Raw genomic sequence first — 20565 nt, forward strand, 5'->3', positions numbered from 1 at the left:
AATCTGCATTAAACAAAATGTTTTATTCTATCTTTTCCATATATCCCATTTTCCAAATATAATCCTGCAATATATTAACAAACTAAAATCACAAAACTTAAATATTTCAAATGTTAATTTTAGAAATGAGTTTCATGCTAACCAATGAAGTTTTGAAGCAATGATTTTGCATCCGTTATTTTTATGAGAAAGTGAGCATTTGTATTACATGAAAAAGTGCTGAAAAATTATTTCCACAAAAGCAAATGTAGAAACAGAAATGAAGAAAGTCAAAGAAATTTTTATGAAACATTTTATTAGATGACTGCTCAACAGATATATAAAAAATAATAAATAACAAAATGAATTTGAAACAAGGAATAATTAAGGAAATAACCAGAATTTGCTTATACATCAAGTGAACTAAGAATGTTTTTATATAATACCCAACAAATAATTAATTCCAATCAGCTCAATATAAAAATTATTAAAGGATCATAGTCCAATCAATGGCCTTTGCAAAAATAACTATCAATGAAATGGGTTTCAAGTAGTCAACAGTTTCAAAAATTACAGTATAGTAGATAAAAACTTTCCACAGCTAAAATTTATCTCAAAAGAACAAATGAATTACAGACTGGCAATTCATTATCAGATTCATTTTTAGTAAATATAAATACTGCATTAAAATATTTATAAAACTGTATCAGATGCAATTACAGGATTTCATAAAATAATTTATAAACATTTGTGACTAATATCAATTAAATTTTATTTTCCATTGATAATTATTCAGCAAACATTTTTATTCACTTCTGTTTTAAAAACAGTTTGTTAAAATTATAATGAGAGGCCAAGATAATGACAGTTATAATACTTAATATTTAATTTTTCAGAAGAATACTTTTGTCAATTTGTTATTATTTAACACAATCAAATCAAATAAACAATTCCATGAATATCTAATTTTTTATGCAGTACCAGGATGCACATATTTTTGGATAGTGGATTTGATATCATTCACAGAAGCATGAGATTCCACATAAATTAACAATGACAGAGCTTCTACAGGTACTGAACCATTTGGATTCATTTGATTTAAGCATTCCATAGCCTTGTTCCATTCTTCTCTACATGCATATGCCACTGCCAAGTTATACTGAGTAACAAACTTTGCTGATGATATTGTAGTAGGGAGCCAGTTGGGAATGTTACCTACAGGTCGGCTGCCATCATCGTTCTTTTCATTCAATTTTGAATCAAACCTCATTTGATGTTTTAAAGAAACTTCAGAAGAACTAACAGGGAATGCTAATTCTATTTCATTTGCACACTGGAAATTCAAATGTTCTACTGCTTCTGTGATTCTGTCCATGATTAAGAGAGCTTCACCGGCATATTGATGTGCCAAGAATTTGTGAGCAGCAGAAATACGAGGTTGTGATAATAAAGTTTTCGCATATTCATGAGCAAGCAAAACTTCACCTAGGCTTAGAGCTACATATGAACAAGAAATAAGAATAGAATTCCGAAGACTAAAGATTTCAGCACCTTGAAGGTAATTTGATGGTAAAACAGATAAAGTGTTGTTTTCCTCTGAAGTAGAACTTTCATTTTCCTCAGAAGCTGTTTGAATATTAGTATCTGAATCACCAGTGGAATAATTATGTTCTCTGACAAGATAAAGAGCATTCTTTAAACAAAACATTGCAAACTGTAATGATGGAGATTCAAACATTGAAGAGTTTTTTGAATCTTCACTGGACTCTTTTTCAAGTGCTGAAGAATTCATTATGATTTTCTGGTGAGGTCCAGCACCAACTATAGATTTTATGAAAGGTTTCTTTTTCACTTCAGCATATTCGTCCATACAATTTGGCTTGTTGATGTGAATGCAGCATTCTGCTATTCGAAGCCAAAGCCTAGGATTAGAATGGTATGATTTTACTACTTCAACAAAACAAGAAAAAGCTTTGTGAAATTTCTTGGCCTGTAAATACTGCATACCTAGGTTGTACATTAGTTGATGCTTGGTGGAAATACTCATGACATAAAGAGGTCGAGGACTTTTACTATCATTAGAATCAGTCAATTTTGCTATTTCATTCTCAAATTCCTTCAAAGCCCGTTCAGTATAGAAATGTCCTAGATTTGGTTTCCCCATATAGAAATGAATACAACCCACATTATTATAAAAAATAGATGGTAAGCAATCACCTGTTTCTTTAAAATATTTAGAAATATCATCAGGTAGTGATACAGTATTTAATAATTTTAATGCTTTCTTATAATTTCCTCTTTGATATTCTAGTTGACATTTTAAATAATATGCTGGAATATTAGGAATGTTGGAACCAGAAGATAATAAATTCTTGATTTCTCGCTTACATGCTTTTGCTGTTTTCATCATAGCATAAGATCTAGCTTTGCACAGTTGTAATTTACGTCTCAATGTGTCTGATATACAATTATCATTTTCTTCTTTTTCCTTCTGGTTAGATTTGTTACAGTTTTTATCAGCAAATAATACAGATTCTAAAAATCCAATCACGCACAGTGCTTTTTTTGGCTGATATATTGCAAGATAGCATTCAATCAATAAGAAACAAATATTTCTAGCCAGTGTTTCTTCCAAGGGCTCAATAAACTGGTATACTTTATCTAAAATATTTATTGCTGCATGATATTGATGTAGGTGATATAAAACTACTGACTGATTATACAACACAATACAATTGTCAACATCATCTATAGTTTCAAGATCTTGCAAATCAATATGAACATGTCTGCAAACTTCAGCCATTTTTTTCTTAAATTTTTCAGTTTTCTTACAGCCTGAAAGAAAATATTCAACAACAGCACAGTTATGAAGAACTTTCACATCTTGGGGCCTCTTAGATAAAAGTTTTTTCAGTACGCTTAAGCACTCATCATATTTTTGCTTTTCAAATTCATGAAAAGCTTGGGCAGCCATTTCTCTATCTGCATCAGGAACAGATTGAAAAGATGAATTATCAGACAATGAATATTTTCTTGAATCACCTTCTTCGTCACACATGATGCTGTTCCAATATTAACTTCTTATTCTTACACAAAGTGAATTAATAAACCTGCAAAGAAAACAATCTATTAAAAACAATATGCATGCATGCAGAGTAATATACAATACATAATCAATCACAGTTCTTTATCAGAAATGTAAATAAGGCCTTATTAATCCGATGGGATATTTTGTGTATGTTTTCACAATATGTTGGAATGGCAAATTGATGATGGTTCAATGTAAAATACCAGAAGTGACAAATGGTGAGCTGCCCATTAAAACATGACAAGAAGCATAATTTGTAAAATAACATCATCATCATTCCACAAATTGTATTAATTGCCCAGGAATTGATAGTTTGAAGGGTCAATTTGAGGATGCCTTTGAATTTAATAGATAGAGCAAGTGAGTTTCAAACAATGAATGACTGATAACAAGTTTGTCCTGGAAACTGTTGTTAAATACAAAAATGAGTTTTGGGATAATTTATTTCAGAATTTTCTGAAACTTTTAAGACATTCTTTTATTGGTACATAACAGACATTGTATTTACGACATTAAAAAAAATTATCTCAAAATCAAACTTTGTGATTCTGCATAACATTATGCATTTGTACTTCAAAATGCTGCACAGGGCTTTCTTTGGAATAATGCTCAAGCAACAATACATCCATTTGTGATGTACTATGATAAAGAAATCCAAAACCTGCCTTTAATTATCATTTCTGATTTTATGGCACATGATACAGTGGTCATTATTTGTTTCAATGTCTAATTATCGACATTCTTAAACAGAACTTGTCTAATATGCCCGAGAAATATAATTATCTTTCTCACATTGTAGCATCACAATGCAAAAATAAATAAAAATTTTCAATCTTTAATCATTAGAAAGATTTTGGCATCATGGCAGATTGGAATTTCTTTGCATCATCACATGGGGAAAATGCATGCGATGATGTTGGAGGAAATGTTTTATATCACTAAGAATTAAAAGAAAATTTGCACTTATGTTTTAACAGAAGAGGAATATTAGAATTGCTAATTTAATGGGACAATGAAATTAATTTGATTCTCAATATGTTATTCCCTATTGAAAATTATAATTTTTCTAAAAATTGTTAAAATTAACAAAACTGAACTGGTGCCATTTGAAATGTTGATAAGAACTTAAAAGATCTTAGTTGCAATAATTTTTTTAACTAAGTTGCAGCACTCACATTGAGTGCAAATTAAAGATTATTAGCATCAATATTAGTTATTCAAGTGAGTGCACAATGAAAATACATTATCCAATTTGACTGTCATAGCTTAAGAAATTCAGTAGGATTTTCTTATCTAGATAACAAACTGATTCAACATTAAAAAAGAAAGAGGGATAGAAAATTGGACTGGTGAAGCACAAAACATGGGGAATTAAAAAAAATTTCCATATAAAGAAACCTTTTTAAAAATCCCCCCCCCCTCCCAAATGATTTATATACTATTCATATTTAACAGCTTTATGAAAAATATTCATAAAAAGTAATAAGTTTTTTCTCTCTGCATTTTTACAAAACTTCTTTCATGTAATAAGTTTATATAAAGATGCAATTAACTTTCCTCTTTGCTAATATGGTCTGTTTCAAAATAAGCACTTCTAGCCATCTATATTTATTCAAGTTATTAATATTAAAAGTACAGAATTAACACTAATAAACTAATTAGTAATTTAAAAACTAAAATTAAATATAAATTCCATTCAATTGAGAAACAAGGAAATTTAATTAATACAGAGAATGTACCAACAGAGATATATCAAATACACTTTTGAATGCAAAAAAGATGAATTAAATGGATACAACAAAAAATAAAGCAACTTATTTCATGTTTTTGATACACACTTTTTTTTTTTTTTTGAGAAATCCTGGTTGTTATATACCAATTGTATTTCAAATATTATACTGAGTTAAATGAATTATAAATTAAATAAGCTGAATTAGAAACAATATATAAACATTTATTTATAAATATTATTCATTTTATGCATAAAAAGGCTAATGCTATTTATATTCAAACTTCTTAATAAACTGATCACAATATGATTTGTATTTTAGAAATAAAATTACTCAGTTAAATGCTAGTTCAAAAGAATTTCTCTCATGTATTTATTATTTTGAAATAGTTATTTAAAAAATTTATATGCTTTTGAAAGTACTTTTTTTTTTGTTTGTTTGTTTGAAACTTTTTTTTTTTTTTGTTAAATACAATAAATTTTTTAAAACCAAATACTCTCTTCCAAAAAAAGTAATAAATAAATAAATTTAAAAAACAACAACAGAAAAGTATAAAATATTTTGTTAGTTGTGCATATTGATAATGTTGTTAAAAATTGCTATCGTTAATGTTAAAGATATTTTTACAAGATATGTATTTCAAAAAGATCTTACAACAGAAACTCATGATCACAAACAGATAATATTATTTCATTTCTGGTGATCATAATACTCAAAACTTTAAGAAGGATTCTATTATTCTATAATGCAGTAATATAAACCACACAAGGATTAACATATATATATATATATATGTATATGAATAAGAATGTGCCTTAACACATATTATTATCATATTTAAAGCACCATTATGCAAGAATTAGTATTTATATATAATGTATTAGTTTAAATTCACAGTTATGCCAACAGTTATTCACGCCACACATTTCAAACAATATATTTGAAAATATTGTTAAATTGATTTGGGATTTTACAAATAATGTATGAAAACAGTCTCGATTATGAAATTATTATAAGTACTATTCTGACAAAACTAAGTATTTTGTGTTCACAAATATGAATAACTCGATTATAACTAAAAATTTTTTTCTTCCTTAAAAATAATAATAATAATAATTTTCTCCCTGATTGCTTTGATAAAATTCTATAAGCATGCAATTCTAGATTATCCAAACAGTTTCTATTTACATGTACTTCCATGTATTCTATCTAATAATTTCTTTAAAGTCTAGTTGTATTGTTATATAAGCAATATTAGAAAAAGTGAAAGAAAAGTGGAAATAAATTTGTTTATACTAATTAGCAGAGGCAACACAAAATAATATTTCATTTTTTCTGATTATAAATAACACAGAAACATTAAAATACTGATAGTCAGATATCTAATATAACTAGAAACAAATACTGAAAAAAAAAAAAAAAAATTCTAAGTTTATGCTTTGAAGATTTTAAAAGAAACATAATTAAAAATGAATGAATATAGAAAATAGTTTTAAATCATAAAGGTTTTAACAAGAATTATGCTTCTTAAAAACTGCAGTAATTACTCCAAACTATTTGGTTGAGGAACAAACATTTTATATTAATGCTTTTAGCATGAATTATGTTTTCCCCTTTAAATTCCAATATACATTAATATTCAAATAGTATCTTGTTTAAACCATAATATTTGTAAATAAATTGCATTTGTGATTTTATTTGATATTTTTTCTCACACACTAATGTTAAATAATATGTAAAAGTTTAAAATATTTGCAGAAAATTCTTTTTCTATGAAGATTAAAACATTTAATGTTAACGAAACAAAAATAACATAAGTTTCCTTTTAGCTGTATAGCCTTAGATTCAAAACAAATTCAGTCACTTTCTAAATAACTAAACTTTAGCTCAACTTATATATACAAAAATACACATACAATCAGAGGCAAAGATATCTAACAACAGCAATGATAAAAAGTAAAAACTGAATGTAAATCAGAGAAAAGAAATATGTGCTAAATGACAAAAAAAAAAAAAAAAAGGTTAGGGAATGTAAAGCATTGATTTCATCTCCTGATAAGCAATTAATATGATGATAGCCTTATTATTTTTATCTCATTAACTTAACATTTAACCCGCCCCCTTAAAATAAGGTTGGCAATTGTATACAAACACTTTGTCTTCTACAGACATTAGAAATAAAAAAATTAAAAAGGTAACCTTTTTATATGCACCCATAGTCTAAAATTGCTGATAAAATGTTTCTCTTATATTCATCTATGTATACAAAAATTTTTATCTATAAAAAATGAAAGGAAATTGATAGTTTAATAACATGCAAATAATTCAAAATAAAGTATTTATTTTCTTTTCTGATATACCTTAGATACTAAATTTTTCTCCCTTTCATCATTAAGGTGAAACAGCAAACAATGAAAGTGAATGATTAACATATTTCTTTCAAGTTGTAATGACTGAAACATACTCTAACTGTCAAATATTAAGTTTTTCTGCATTTAATATACTTGCATTTCTAAAAATACATGGCTTTATCTAAATTTATGATTAGCTTTTTTACATACAGAAATAAAGATGCATCTACAAATTGTTAAAATAGGAGCATGAAATTTTGTGTGTGCATTGAGGAACATAAAAAATCTACCTTTTGAATTGTCATTTAACACTATGGGGTCATAAAATTTTTATTAAAACTTTTTATTAAAACTAGTAACTAGATGCATATATGTAAATGCTATATTTAAGGCAGCAAATATTTATTCCACTGTTTTGGCACACTTTGAAAATATATGTTCTACCTTATGAATAATAATAATAATAAACATAATTTGTTGGCACTAAGTTATACATCTTTATGCATTATTTATAAGCTTCACTATACTTTTTAAACTAAAATAATGTTATGAGCTATTCTTTTTAAATAATTGAAGTAAAATGGAAAATTAATAGTTCTGTTTCATTTGTATCATTTAACTGAAGAAATTATAACCTATCAAATGAACTCTTACATCATAAAAAAAAGCATTTTCATATATGTAAATATTTTTTCAATGACATAAGACTGTGATGTAATAACCCTAAAAAATATAGTAAAGATTTTTATTTGATGTATGTTCTCTACAGCCTCCAACATTAGTTGGTCAGTCATCAGTAGCACTTCTTAACAATATGTTACATATAATGTAGTATAAACAAATTATTGCAGAATAGATATTTGTAAAGAATTTTAAAATAAATGTTTTCAAACTTATTTTATAGTAATTTATTAATAACTAAACATGTAAGTGGAATGTTAAAAAAAATCACACAGGATAATTTTGTTGATCAAACAAATTAGCATTATTTATTAGATATTTAAAACTTTCCTTCATTGGTTAGCAATCACTTTTGCTTTTTCTTAAGTCATCATTCCTCAGTTAACATTATAACTAATTTCAATATTCATTTTTATTATGAGCAGCAATTCCAGTTTTTGTATCCATGCTGGAACAGGATTCCTTACCCTCCCCTCCTCAACCACTTTGAGGCAAGATTCGGGTAAAAGGTCTTTAGGATGTTTTGAGCAGTTTTCCATACTTTTTGGAAATATATCCATAATTTTCACCTAATTTCTGTGTAATTCCATAGTGTAATAATTATGGAATTTCCATAGTTATTACACTCAGTTACATATTTTAATCTTTCATATTTTAAATCTGATATTTTGAAACAGCTTATATGTTAAATTCATAGCTAGGAGATTTTTGTAAAAATCAGAATACTGTAATAAATTTTAATTTATAAATATATGTTATTTATATTAATAAAATTTAATTTTAGTTTTAAATTTTGTAATAATAATAATACGAAACTGTAAAAAGTCAATTTCAAATTCCTGTACCTTTCCTCTTGTCTTCTTTCTTTTCTTCCTTAGAGCAATCTGCTTGTTAAAATTCTTATTATTCTTCACTGATTCCAACTGAAAGAATACCAATATAAATAATAAGTTATAACAAAATCATATTCATTACAATTTATTTTTAAAAAATATAATTTTTATTCATAAAAATCTATGGTTCAGTTAAAGAAATAAATTAATCTCACATTAAACTTAAAAAAAAAAAAAGATAAGATTTTAGTATTGTTACGCAACAGATTCATTTATTATTAATTAAAAAAATGACAGCAAAAACTAAATACAATTAATTTCTTAGACTGAATACTGACAACATTTGTGTATAACATTCTATAAATTTGTTTTTACACATAATTCCTCACCTCAGACAAATATGCATTTTTAAATAAATAAATAAACAAACATCTTATGTTTTGGCATTTCACATATATCAGAATTATTCAATACTAATTCAAAAATTGTAATTACAAAGCCAATTTATATTCAAAAATATCAATTACAAAGCCAATTTAAATTAAAAAATTTCAATAAAAAATATATCTATCATTATTTATGCAAGGAATTATTTATGGATAATATATTAATAATCTTTTAATTATCTAAATAATAAATAATCAGTACTTTTCCATTATACCAGTGCAGGCGATAAAGTTGCCAATAATGATGCAACCAATGCCAAATGGAATATTACCACAGGTAATCTTTTGCTTGGTGTGATTTGTTCCAGGGTCTATGTGCTGTCGCCAAAAAGTGTGCTTGGCGAGATTTGCACCGGTATAATGGAAAAGTACCAAATAATCTTCTAATTTTCAAATTAGTATTGCACATCAAAAAAGTGTGTTCTTACAGATAATTGAAAAATATAAATTTTGGGATCTTTACTAGTACATGTCAAATTTTCAAATCAACTCATAAATAAACAACTACCTTTGTTGATTTATTTAAATCTAGCAAGAAGAATATCATTAGCAGAAGAGATTTACTAATGCTTAAAACTTTATCATTCTTAATTTTTGCTGTCGACAGAAAAGTAAAGAAAGAAAAATATATTTGGAATAGTTTTTCCTGTTTTTTTTTCTTCTTTTATTTAAATTGTTCATTATGTTAAAACATCAATTAAATTGTAATTTCTCTCAGAATAATGAGATGCATCTGAATATATATTTGCTTCATTTAAAGCAAAACCAAAATGTCAATATAAGTAAATGCTTAGCAAAATCCTTTTATTAAATTTATATGATAAAAGACTGAGATTTCACATCAAATTTAAAATTACAACTACACATTTTAAATGTAATATGATGTATTAATAAAAAACTAAATATTTATTTGACCAGATATTCAAAAAGTTTGTATTTTAAAATAATTTTACTTCTTTGTTCAAAATTAAAACATGTTTTCTTTGATTCATATATTATAATTTTAACAATATTTATTTTTTAATTCCTTAAACTCGTTCATACATTAAATAAATATGATGCATAATTCCATGTATAAGTCAAGAATTTTTCCTAAAACTAAAATACAGAGATCAGTTTATATATGGATACTGTAATTTCATAAAAAATATAGATACATTTTCGTTAGCTATTTGTAAGTGATAATTGCTGAATATGCAAAATGAAAAACTTTTAATTTTTTTCTATTTATCTTTTATTGTTTAATTATTTCTTAAGAAAAATTAAAGTGAAAGAAAATGAGTAATTTACACTACAAAATTAACTTATTATATTTGTTACATTTGTTGTTATATTTGTTGATTTTGTTACATCAAAGAATTTATGGGGAAAATATGGAATAGCCATGCTATTAGAATTGCCTCAGATGCAATAATTTGTAATTTAAAATTTGTTTTGAAAGAACATCCTTCCTTCAGCCAAAAAATAGAATGGCAAATAATATGAGACTAACACATATATAAGACAGCAAATAAATAGTTAAAAAAAAATGTGTTAGCTTCAGAATAAGCTACCAAAGTTAAAATTATTGCTGTTGGCACTTTATAATGATTTGATACTGCATTCTTAGTTTATATACAGATAAGCTTATATTCAAAAATATGTTAATTGTTTAAAATAATAATAAATTTAATATATAGTTGAAATCAACTTACACATATCTTGAATGACTTATTGATATCTCTGCCAATATATTTCTTCAACAAAATACAGTCGACTGCTTTGTCTTTGAAAGTTGCTTTAGCACAATGAATTTCTTAAAAATGCCGAATTTACAGTATATATCTATATGTTTAAAAAACAGCTTAAAAATTAAAACTTCTATTTCTAAACATCATGTATCTATGTATAAGAGGGTCATTAACTTAGGTCTAACTCTTTTTTCCATAAAAATTTATTACCTCAAATATAAATATGGAGAATATGAAAATTTTTTGATGAATAAAATAAAAAGTTTCATTATCTTGTCAACAAAAGTTTCAGCAAATGGCTAATTTTCAACTATACTACAACACTCTAATTGGCGTGAAAGAATCATTATAAAAAGCACTATTTACTATATAAGAATATATGTTATGAAAGGAAGGATCTTCCTTTTTTACATGATTATATGACATTCACCTTTTTCTAGAACCAAAAACATTGAAAAAAAAAGCAAAAAACACTTTTGGATATACCTTTTTAGAAAAAGCATTTTTCAGCAGCCTAGGTTTTAAAATCCACAAAATAAAACAATGTTTTGTATTTGTAATGCCTTTCACTTTGAACATTCCCTAGATCTGCATTTGATTAAAATTTATATTAAATGTACATTAATTTTGTGAATGGCAAATGCATAAAACTGACATTCGAGAGCAAAACTAATACATTCTGAAAAAATTTACTTATTTAATATCAAAGAAGGAATCAATTATTTGTTTATGAAAATATATCAGTAATTATCAATTGTAAAAATACATTAGAATCCTAAAATGTGACTATAGAATATTATATTTCTATTAAGATCAATGAATATATAAAACTTAGTTTCGTTTAGAAAGTCTCATAAAGACATGTTATAAATACAAATGTCATAAAAACAATAACAAATGCCATACAAATTACAGTAAGAATCCACAAATCTGGAAATATCATGTTGCACATAATGATATTAAATACGCACTATTGCTAACTATTATCATCAGATTGTAAACATGCAATGGTAAGCGCTACACATTTGCTTAAAATGAGAATATCTACATAAATTACACTCATTTGTTTCATGCAGATTATTATAATACTTGTTTTGCTTGCCATGAAAAATTAGTTTAAATTACAATATTAAATCTCACTAAGAAATGTTCATAATAATTAACAACTTAATATAGTTTTACCAATTCGAGAGACATAATAAATGTAAGTAAGACAGAAATTCCATATTAGCTTCATATTTAAAGGAAAATATAAAACATTCCTTATAAAACAGAATAAATATATATTTTTATTGAAACCAAAAAAGTATTTTTGCTGAAAATTTGAGAAAAATAATTGTTTTGAAAAATTACAACCCGGTACGATAATTAAGTAAAGCCATTTAATAATAATTTAAGATAAAATTATTTAATACATTCAGATCTTTCAACTAATTAAATGTTTTTAAAAATGGTTGGTAAGTTTTATGGCTTAAATTTCTTTTATTTACAAATACAATAAAAATAAAATTCTGTCAAAAATTTTCTACATTACCTTCAGTCTTCGAAAAAATGCGATCACCAAGCACGAGAAGAGAAAGATTCGTTTACAAACCGACGTTAAAACAACGTTCAAGAATGAAAATTTTTCGAATCTGGCTGTTGCGGAAAATCAACCTACAACTATTTAATTTAAAAACGAGACTATGAAGTTATCACGTGACAGCGGTTAAATAAATTTATGTCTGCTTTTCTTTTCTTTTCTTTCTTCTTCTTCTTCTTTTTTTTTTTTTTTGAGTAGAACGGTAAAGGAAGATAACATATAGCAGTGAATTACTCTGCAGATTTGGTTAGATATTAACTTGAATTCAAAAAATGATGATGTTGAGAGGAAGGTCTTTGAATAAAACCGAAAAGACATTATTTAATGAATTTTTATCCAAAGAAGCATTCAAGAATAATAATATACTTAATTATTAAAAAACTATAACAAGAGTTTTTTTTTAGCTATTTTCAACTTTCCTTGAAATCTAAGTTGGTAACTTCTTATGCCTTAATTTATCTTCTGATTTTCACTTTTTCTGCCCGAGTAGCCCAATACCGTATAATATCATGAAATTTGCAAATTAATATCGAATTTTTCTAATATTAAAAAAGCGTAAAAGGCAAGAATTTTATTTTTTTACACGAAAAGAATTTGAGCTTTAATCATTTGCATAGGAATCTTGTTAATTATACACTGTTCTCTTATTATATAGTTTCTACGCATTTGTGCTCCGAACCCGAATCCTTTCGGTTGACCATTTGGATTATTATGCACTGGACTATAAAGTATTGTAAATTTGGAAGAATATAGCAATAACATCATTTAAGGAATTCTGTTTCATATAAAGATGCATGAGATTATTAAACCTAATTCCGAAGAGAATTTTTTTAATTTTTATTAAACTAATTCTTTACAGTTTCTTATTGGTAATGTAATTCGAAACAAAAGAGAAATTTTTTGCTTGAGTCCATATATTTGCTATTGAAGGAAATTAAGGAAGTTTGTAAAAAGAAACTTAAAAAATTATTTTCCAAACCAGTTACAGTTTTTGAGTTTGATTTATTTTATAAATAAAGAAATTTCTTCATTAATTAAAAAGCGCAATATTTTGTAAAACCCAGAGGAAGGAAGGATAGTTCCCTTTCTGTGGATGGTCAGAATGGCGTCAATTTGTTTACTAACTGCTGCTAATCTCTCTCTCTCTCTCGAGTGACCACTCTCTCTGGTTTTTATTAAACTATCCAGAACTTTTTATTTTCTCTTACGCCACAGTAAGAAATTATAGAGCAATGCATTTCAAGATTTGGAAAGGAATTGCATGTTTGATGTTTAAATTTTTCCTACAGAAAAACTGAATATATTTTTAAGGTAAATTCTTATTCAATTTTTTCTCGCTTTTTTTTTTCTTTTTTTTTTTTTTTTCTCAAAGGATGAAACTGAAAAAAATATACCTAATGCATTGATTAGTAATTGAAAATTTATTGATTTATTTAAGTTAAATAAATGTTTGAAAGCCAATAAAAATGGCATTCTTACAAAATTAATTTTTGAGAATTATAGATTTTTAAAAAGAGTTTTAATTAATGAGCTTTATTTGACATTCGTTGTATATTGATATATAATAGCTACCTCTTAATATGACCACTTCGGGACTTAAATTTTTGATAATATTAATCGCTTGATAACAATAAATGAATTGGGTAAGATCAACTATATTTTTATCAGATCAAAGGAAAGAGGAAAATAACGTTTTAGGACTATCAACAGTTTATTTCAAAAATAAAAGCTAAAAAATTCCTCAATTGTTACTTAACATCAAATATTCCTTAACAGTTCAATCATACACAGTTTGTACTTGAATTGTTTTCTAAAACTTATTCAAGCATGCTGCAGACCTCCTTTTGAAATATCAAACATTTGATTTTTTGGAGGATTTTCTTTAGTGCATTTGTTCTCATTGGAATCATCAATGTTTGGTCTTTCTAAAAAAAAAAAAAAAAAAGTTAATGATTAGTCAAATTTTGACAAAGATGCTTTGACAATTTCAATTGCGCTATAAGTTATTTCAGGTAAACTTCCATACCTTTTAAGGATTTCAACTTTGTCTTTAGCACTCAAAACCAGCTATTCCCCATCTTTTTTAAAAATCCATTTTACTATTGTAATGCAGTCGCATGAAGCAGTATATACCTGATTAACAGATTTCTGCAATCCAGATTACTTTTTTACAGAAGAAACAAGCTTTTTTACAGTCCCATTGCATGGGGGCAGATGTGTTCTTACAAAAGGAACAAAGATTTCGACGAATTTCGATCGCTTGTTGAAAACGATAGATCGTTCAATTTTCAATTTCAAAACTGATAACAATAAACGATATTGTGATCATACTAAATGGATATTTTTTGTACATTCTAATACGTTAGTTCGGGGCCAGAAGATTTTGATAACAGAAAGTGAATGTTAATTTTAGTCGCGATTACATTAAGCAGTATTCGCTGTATTATCTTTTTTTGAAAAAAGAAATAAAGCAAAAGGCTTTTTGAGTTTTATTGACGAATTAATATTTTAATCCTTTGTGGCGCAGTACCAAAAATTCTTAAACTCAAACAAAAATATATATACACATATATATAGATAACACATTTAGGCCCTTAGGAGTAAAGAGGTTAAATTTCGTGAAGATTGTTCTTATTGTTTTGATTTTGGGGGTGTTCCCTCACCTGTAAAACTGCGCCGTTAGAGCATTGGAAAGTGTGACTAAAGGAGCATTGCAGTAAAGCACGAAAGTGAGAAAAATATCTAGAATTTGAATTAAAAAAAACAATACGTTATAATTTTGTAGTAGTTTTAGCAGGATCGAAAGTACACCATAAGGAAGCATGCTCAGATTCGCTATTTGAGGACACTTTCTGAAGCGGTTTTGATATTTCGGAAAAATTAGTTGATCTCTCCGCTCCAATTTCAATACAATTAATTTACAAAAAAATCTATAATTATATTTAAAATAGAAAATAGAATAATATTTAAAATATATACATATACATATAATTAAAAATATTTATATTATTGTATAAAACGAACGTTATCAAAACTCAAAAAATAAAGAGTAAGAAACTCCGTGCAGCTGTAATTACTTTCAGCTGCACGGAGATGACCAAAGCTAGTGATTAAAAAAAAAAAAAAAAAATGGATTTATAGCCTGTGTTTGCCATTTCCAAGAATTCTGATCCTCCCAAACACTATTCCTTGAATTGAGTTTGTTTTCCACGAAAAAGGGAGAAGAACAAGAAATGAAGACACAGACGTTCTCTTTTTGGCACAGCTTTCCACTGAATAACACTATCGGCACAGTGTTCACCTAATTTTATCCAATGATTATACGTATGCTATCTGTAAAAAAAAAAAAAAAAAAAAAAAAAAAAAAAAAAAAAAAAAAAAAAAGATGAATAATTTAAGATACAACCAACAAAATAACATTGAAATTATTTTTCTATTAATTATTTTTTAACAGAAAAAAAATGCACCAAATTCTTTGAAAAAATAGGCTTTTACATAACGTGCTATAGCTGAAAATTATAGATCAGTTTGATTAAAATTTTTATCTATCATTAAAAAACAAGATTAAAAGTGAATCTTAAACATATTTTTTTTCTATTTATAGTTGAAATTAACAATTTTAGAAGCGAGTGAATTTAAGTATTCCATGTAGCGAAACACTGTGCCGAAAAGGGTTAAAAATATTAAAGAGTACAAGAGAACTTTCTATAATTTAAAAAAATGAGCAACTATGTCTCTAATTCAACTTCCTCCTATCAAAGCATTTTTTTTTTTTTTACCTATTATAAAATTTTTCTATCATTTACTATTATTTATTTGAAATTTATGGCTTTTATGAAAAAATTTCAAATTGTAATAGTTCGTGGATCAACCGAGCCAATCAAACATAGTCTGATATTTTAAGTTTCTTATGAATAAAAATTGGACACTTCTATAAAATATTTGAAAAAATACTTTGAAACAGGAGTAAAAATAAATAAATAAATGAAGAGAACTATCAATGCAACGCATATAAATCTTTTATAAAATACGGAGAAAATAATTTCCTTCTGTTAAATTAAAAAAATAAGTTAATCATTAACCAAAATGAATTAACCAAACAATAGCGAAATCAAGCAAACAGTAGTTTCATACCTTTTTCGGAAAATAATGAAAAATGTTCAAAATTTAATTTCATATCCTTTTATTAAAAGAATTAGAATTTCTTTGAATTAGCCTCTTTATTCTCCTTGTTTCGCCACATTCCCCATTTTATCATGTGATTAACTCCACTCATTTTCTGGAACTTTTAGAAGAATATACTATTGATGCTCAGAAGAGAGATGAAAGAAATCTGCAGAGATGACGATAAACAGCTTGTAAGAAAAGGGCTTTTTCGGAACTCGTTGTTAAGCACGTTTTTTACTTTTTCGTATACGTAGAGAAAGTATAGTAAACCTAAAAAAAATTCAAATTTCTTTATTTTGATGAATCTCCACGTTTCACATATTACTGAGATAAAAAAAGAAGCAACGGCATTTTTGGAAAATATCCGCCGGTCTGTCTGGACAATGATAACTCAAAAACTCTTTGAGCTAGATGATTGAAATTTGATATACGGTCCTTACACATTTCTATCAAATTTTGAGTAATATCTGTTCAGAGGAAGTCAGTATATATGGCTGCATGAATATAAATTAACACGATAAAACAAGAAGAGTTAAATAGATAAAATTCGGTACACAAATTTAACATAATACTGTAAATACTTGTCAAATTTTGAGCTAAATACAACTACGGGCTGACTATCTGTCGGTCTGCAGTTTAAGAAACATGTAAACTCCATTCAGAAACGTGATGACTTAAATATATCAAATTTGATATGGAATTTTAGACTACGAGTGTTGTTTTGTGGCAAAGTTTGGTTTCATTCGGTTGGGAGAAACGTGTCTAAAACACTGATTCGATTTTTGGATACTATTAACGCATGCCAGAGATTAATCGCCAAATAACTCGCCAAATATCACACGATAGATTCAGTAAAAATACTAAATTCTGCACTATAAATGTTAAATCTTTGTCCTGAATTTTATCTATCTAGCTCTCTTCGTTTTGTATATAGTTATCGCGTAAGCTTATGTTAGGACATCTGGACAGACAGATTTCTTTTGAACAGATTTTACACAAAATTTAATAGAAATCTGCAAATTTTGTCTAAAGACTGTATATTAGTTTTCATCTGTCTGGCTCAAAGTGACTACTGACGAATCTACTGCTATTTTTATATAACACATTTCAAAATTGCTTCAGAGAAGGATCCTTTTGTAAGCGAAATATATGACACTGTAGTTCCCATAATGGAACAAATATGATAAAGATCTTCTATTCCAGTTGCTTTTAGCAAAAAAATTTCGCAAACGATAAAAGCTTATCATGCTAAATACAGTAATTTATTAATGTCTAAAAGCAGAAAATGTTCAGGTAAGTTTGATTTCAACCTCACAAAATTTAGAGAAGAAGCTAGACATTTATTTGATATTGATGACTTGTATAAAGGAAAAAGTGCCAGTTATGGAATAAAAAGTTCTAAACGATCAACGCTCTAACAGGAAAAGGGTTATAGGCAATATTGATATTGTTACCGCCAGAGCTTTGTGGAAGAAAGAAGCAAGAAAGAGTAAAGAACTACAGATAACAGTTAAGTTTAATCAAGAATTGACAAAAAATACTACTGCATCAGAAACGATTACTGGCAACAATGACAACGCTGAAGAACAACAGTGCTCTTTACAGAAAGAGGCAAATCAACCAAATCCATCAAATAGACAAGAAGAGATAAAACTACCACTTACATGTGTGGTTTAATATTAAAACTTTCATGTATTTATGGTTCCAAACATCTTTTTTACCTTATCTCATATTCATGCTATCTCTCTAACGATCTCAAGAACGTTATACACCAGATAATTCAAAGAAATGACTGTTGTGTTCATCGCCTTGTTAGTATGCAATTTTTAATAGGTATGAGAGACGTTGGACTTGTATTATAAAATATGGATAAACATTTGGGGAAACCTCTTACTGAACCTTATATGAATTTTTCAAATTATGAAGATTTCAATTTCTGTAGCAAATGTTATCCATGAACTGAAAGGCTATTGAATGAATATTCATTTCAGTTAGACTAATTTTCTATGTATATGCTTAATACTAATTGTTAAAAATAATTAGCAATTGGGAATCCATTAGAGTGGAAATACTGTATATGAAAACAGTGCTTGCTTTAAATAAAACAGAAATATTAAATTCATAAAACAGTAAAAAAATAAATAAATAACATAATAAAATTATTAAATTAATAAAGCATTGAAAATTCAAAACAAACTTTTTCTTGAATCCCTTTTTTGAGAAAATATATTTAATATTTATTTCATTTCATATAGTTGAAAGTTATTGTTTTCAAATTTTAATTTGTAACAAGAGGAAACTTAATCTTTTAATTTGAACACTTGACAATGTAATGGCAACCTGTTGATTAAAGTTAATTTTTATCATGCAAGAATAATATGTTAGTGTAGAATAAATTTTATTTTATTTTATTTTACATGAAATATATTCTTCAAAAATATATTTAAAATATTTTTAAAAAAATTGTTTAGAATTAGATAAAGATTTAAACGGCAAATATTGTATCATTGAAAATATACTTTTTTGAATGTTAAGGTGATGTAAACATAAGTTTTGTGTTGTAATATTTTCATAAGTCATTGTGGAAAAACACCAAAATTTCGCTGAAATTTAATTGAGTAAAATTTCTCCTCAAAAATTGCTCAGAAATGCACATTCCCACCTTCCAAAGTATATCTGTACCATATTTGGTAGTTTGAGGCTAAACGGCTTATCTAATAAAATTTCATACACATTCCTTTATCTACATTATACGTAGTGATTATATTAATTAGTTAGTTTAGAATAGTACATCATCGATAATTTTGGAGTCTCACAAATATTAAAAAAGAAATTTCTATTTATTTTCTAGCAATGGATTCGTATTTTTGTTCATTATCTTGAATTTTCGGATCATTTTTTTATAATATTAAACTGTTCGAATTATGAAGTGTTTCGATTTTTAAAGGAATAATAATTCATGATTATTTAAATTATCTAAATGGCTTTACTTTTTACTACATTAGATATATTTTTCTTTATGTTTACTAAAATCTATACACAATTTTTCCATTTGTGTGAGAATATATATTTACATATGATGAGCATTATATAAATATGTTTTTACATATATTATGAAAACTAATTAAAACGTTATAGAATAATAATAACAAAGGCATATTAGAATTGTTATTTATATTTTTGTTTTGACCAAATTGAAAATCATTTTCTATAACAATAGATGAAGACTCGATTGTAAAGGCTGCAAAAAATGACCAAGAAGACGGATCTTGATGGTGCCTAAAGGATAAGATAAAATTCTGCGAATTATAAGTGCATATAGATAAGTTTGTATAAAAAATAGAGCATATTTATCATCTATGTGTTTTTTTTCTAGAAAGACTGTAAATACATATACGGATACTATGATTATTTTCATGTTATCTTTTTCAAATATCACTTCTAAGAACTGATTTCATTAGCAGGTGTAAGGATTTTATAGGAGGCCGGGATTAGGGATTGCAATACCGGACCAAAATTCCAATAACGGTATTCGGTATTTTTTAAATCTTAATACCGGTATTAGAAATTTTAGAAAAAGAAAGAAAACCCCGGTGTTTCTTTGTTTTATTTGCCAGTTTTGTTAGAGAGTGTAAATATCACAAAAAATAATTTGTAACATAAATTATAACAATATATAATCACAAAAAAGTAAAGAAACATCTTATTTATTTAAATCCCAAAAAAAGTGTAGATATCACTATTCAGTCTGTGGTACTATTACAAATTTTTGAAATGTGATCTTAAAAAGCATAATGCATCAGTTGTAATGTCATTAAGCCTGAAACGTAATTTTGTGTAAAAATTACCAGCCGTCGAAAACGCTCTTTCGGCATCTACGCTAGTTGATGGTACTGTTAGCAATGCGCGATATACTTTTTCCAAATGTTTACCTCTAAATCCCTCATCTTCAAATAATCGATTTCTCTTCGGATGGTT

The 20565-nt window shown here is 26.5% G+C and overlaps 1 protein-coding gene across 3 annotated transcripts; it reads right to left on the reverse strand.

Annotated features, from left to right (window-relative positions):
* Positions 1 to 313: 313 nt before the first annotated feature.
* On the reverse strand, positions 314 to 12501 carry LOC129961873 (CCR4-NOT transcription complex subunit 10-like). 3 transcript variants are annotated; one of them, XM_056075499.1, is made up of 4 exons: positions 12373 to 12476; positions 10803 to 10932; positions 8675 to 8752; positions 314 to 3089 (listed from the first exon to the last, which is right to left on the reverse strand). In XM_056075499.1, exon 4 carries the CDS (start codon positions 3035 to 3037, stop codon positions 950 to 952), a length of 2088 nt encoding a protein of 695 aa, XP_055931474.1. In that variant the 5' UTR covers positions 3038 to 3089; positions 8675 to 8752; positions 10803 to 10932; positions 12373 to 12476; the 3' UTR covers positions 314 to 949. The 3 variants fall into 3 exon arrangements, with proteins under 3 accessions (XP_055931474.1, XP_055931482.1, XP_055931467.1); XM_056075507.1 differs by having other exon boundaries at positions 10803 to 10903; positions 12373 to 12427; XM_056075492.1 differs by lacking the exon at positions 10803 to 10932 and having other exon boundaries at positions 12373 to 12501.
* Between the last annotated feature and the right edge of the window lie 8064 nt (positions 12502 to 20565).

Source organism: Argiope bruennichi, chromosome 1 (genome assembly GCF_947563725.1).
Source record: "Argiope bruennichi chromosome 1, qqArgBrue1.1, whole genome shotgun sequence".
Lineage (NCBI taxonomy): Eukaryota > Metazoa > Arthropoda > Arachnida > Araneae > Araneidae > Argiope > Argiope bruennichi.

Coding starts and splice junctions, on each gene's coding strand:
- LOC129961873 (XM_056075492.1), bottom strand. CDS start 3,037: ATGTGTGACGAAGAAGGTGATTCAAGAAAATATTCATTGTCTGATAAT.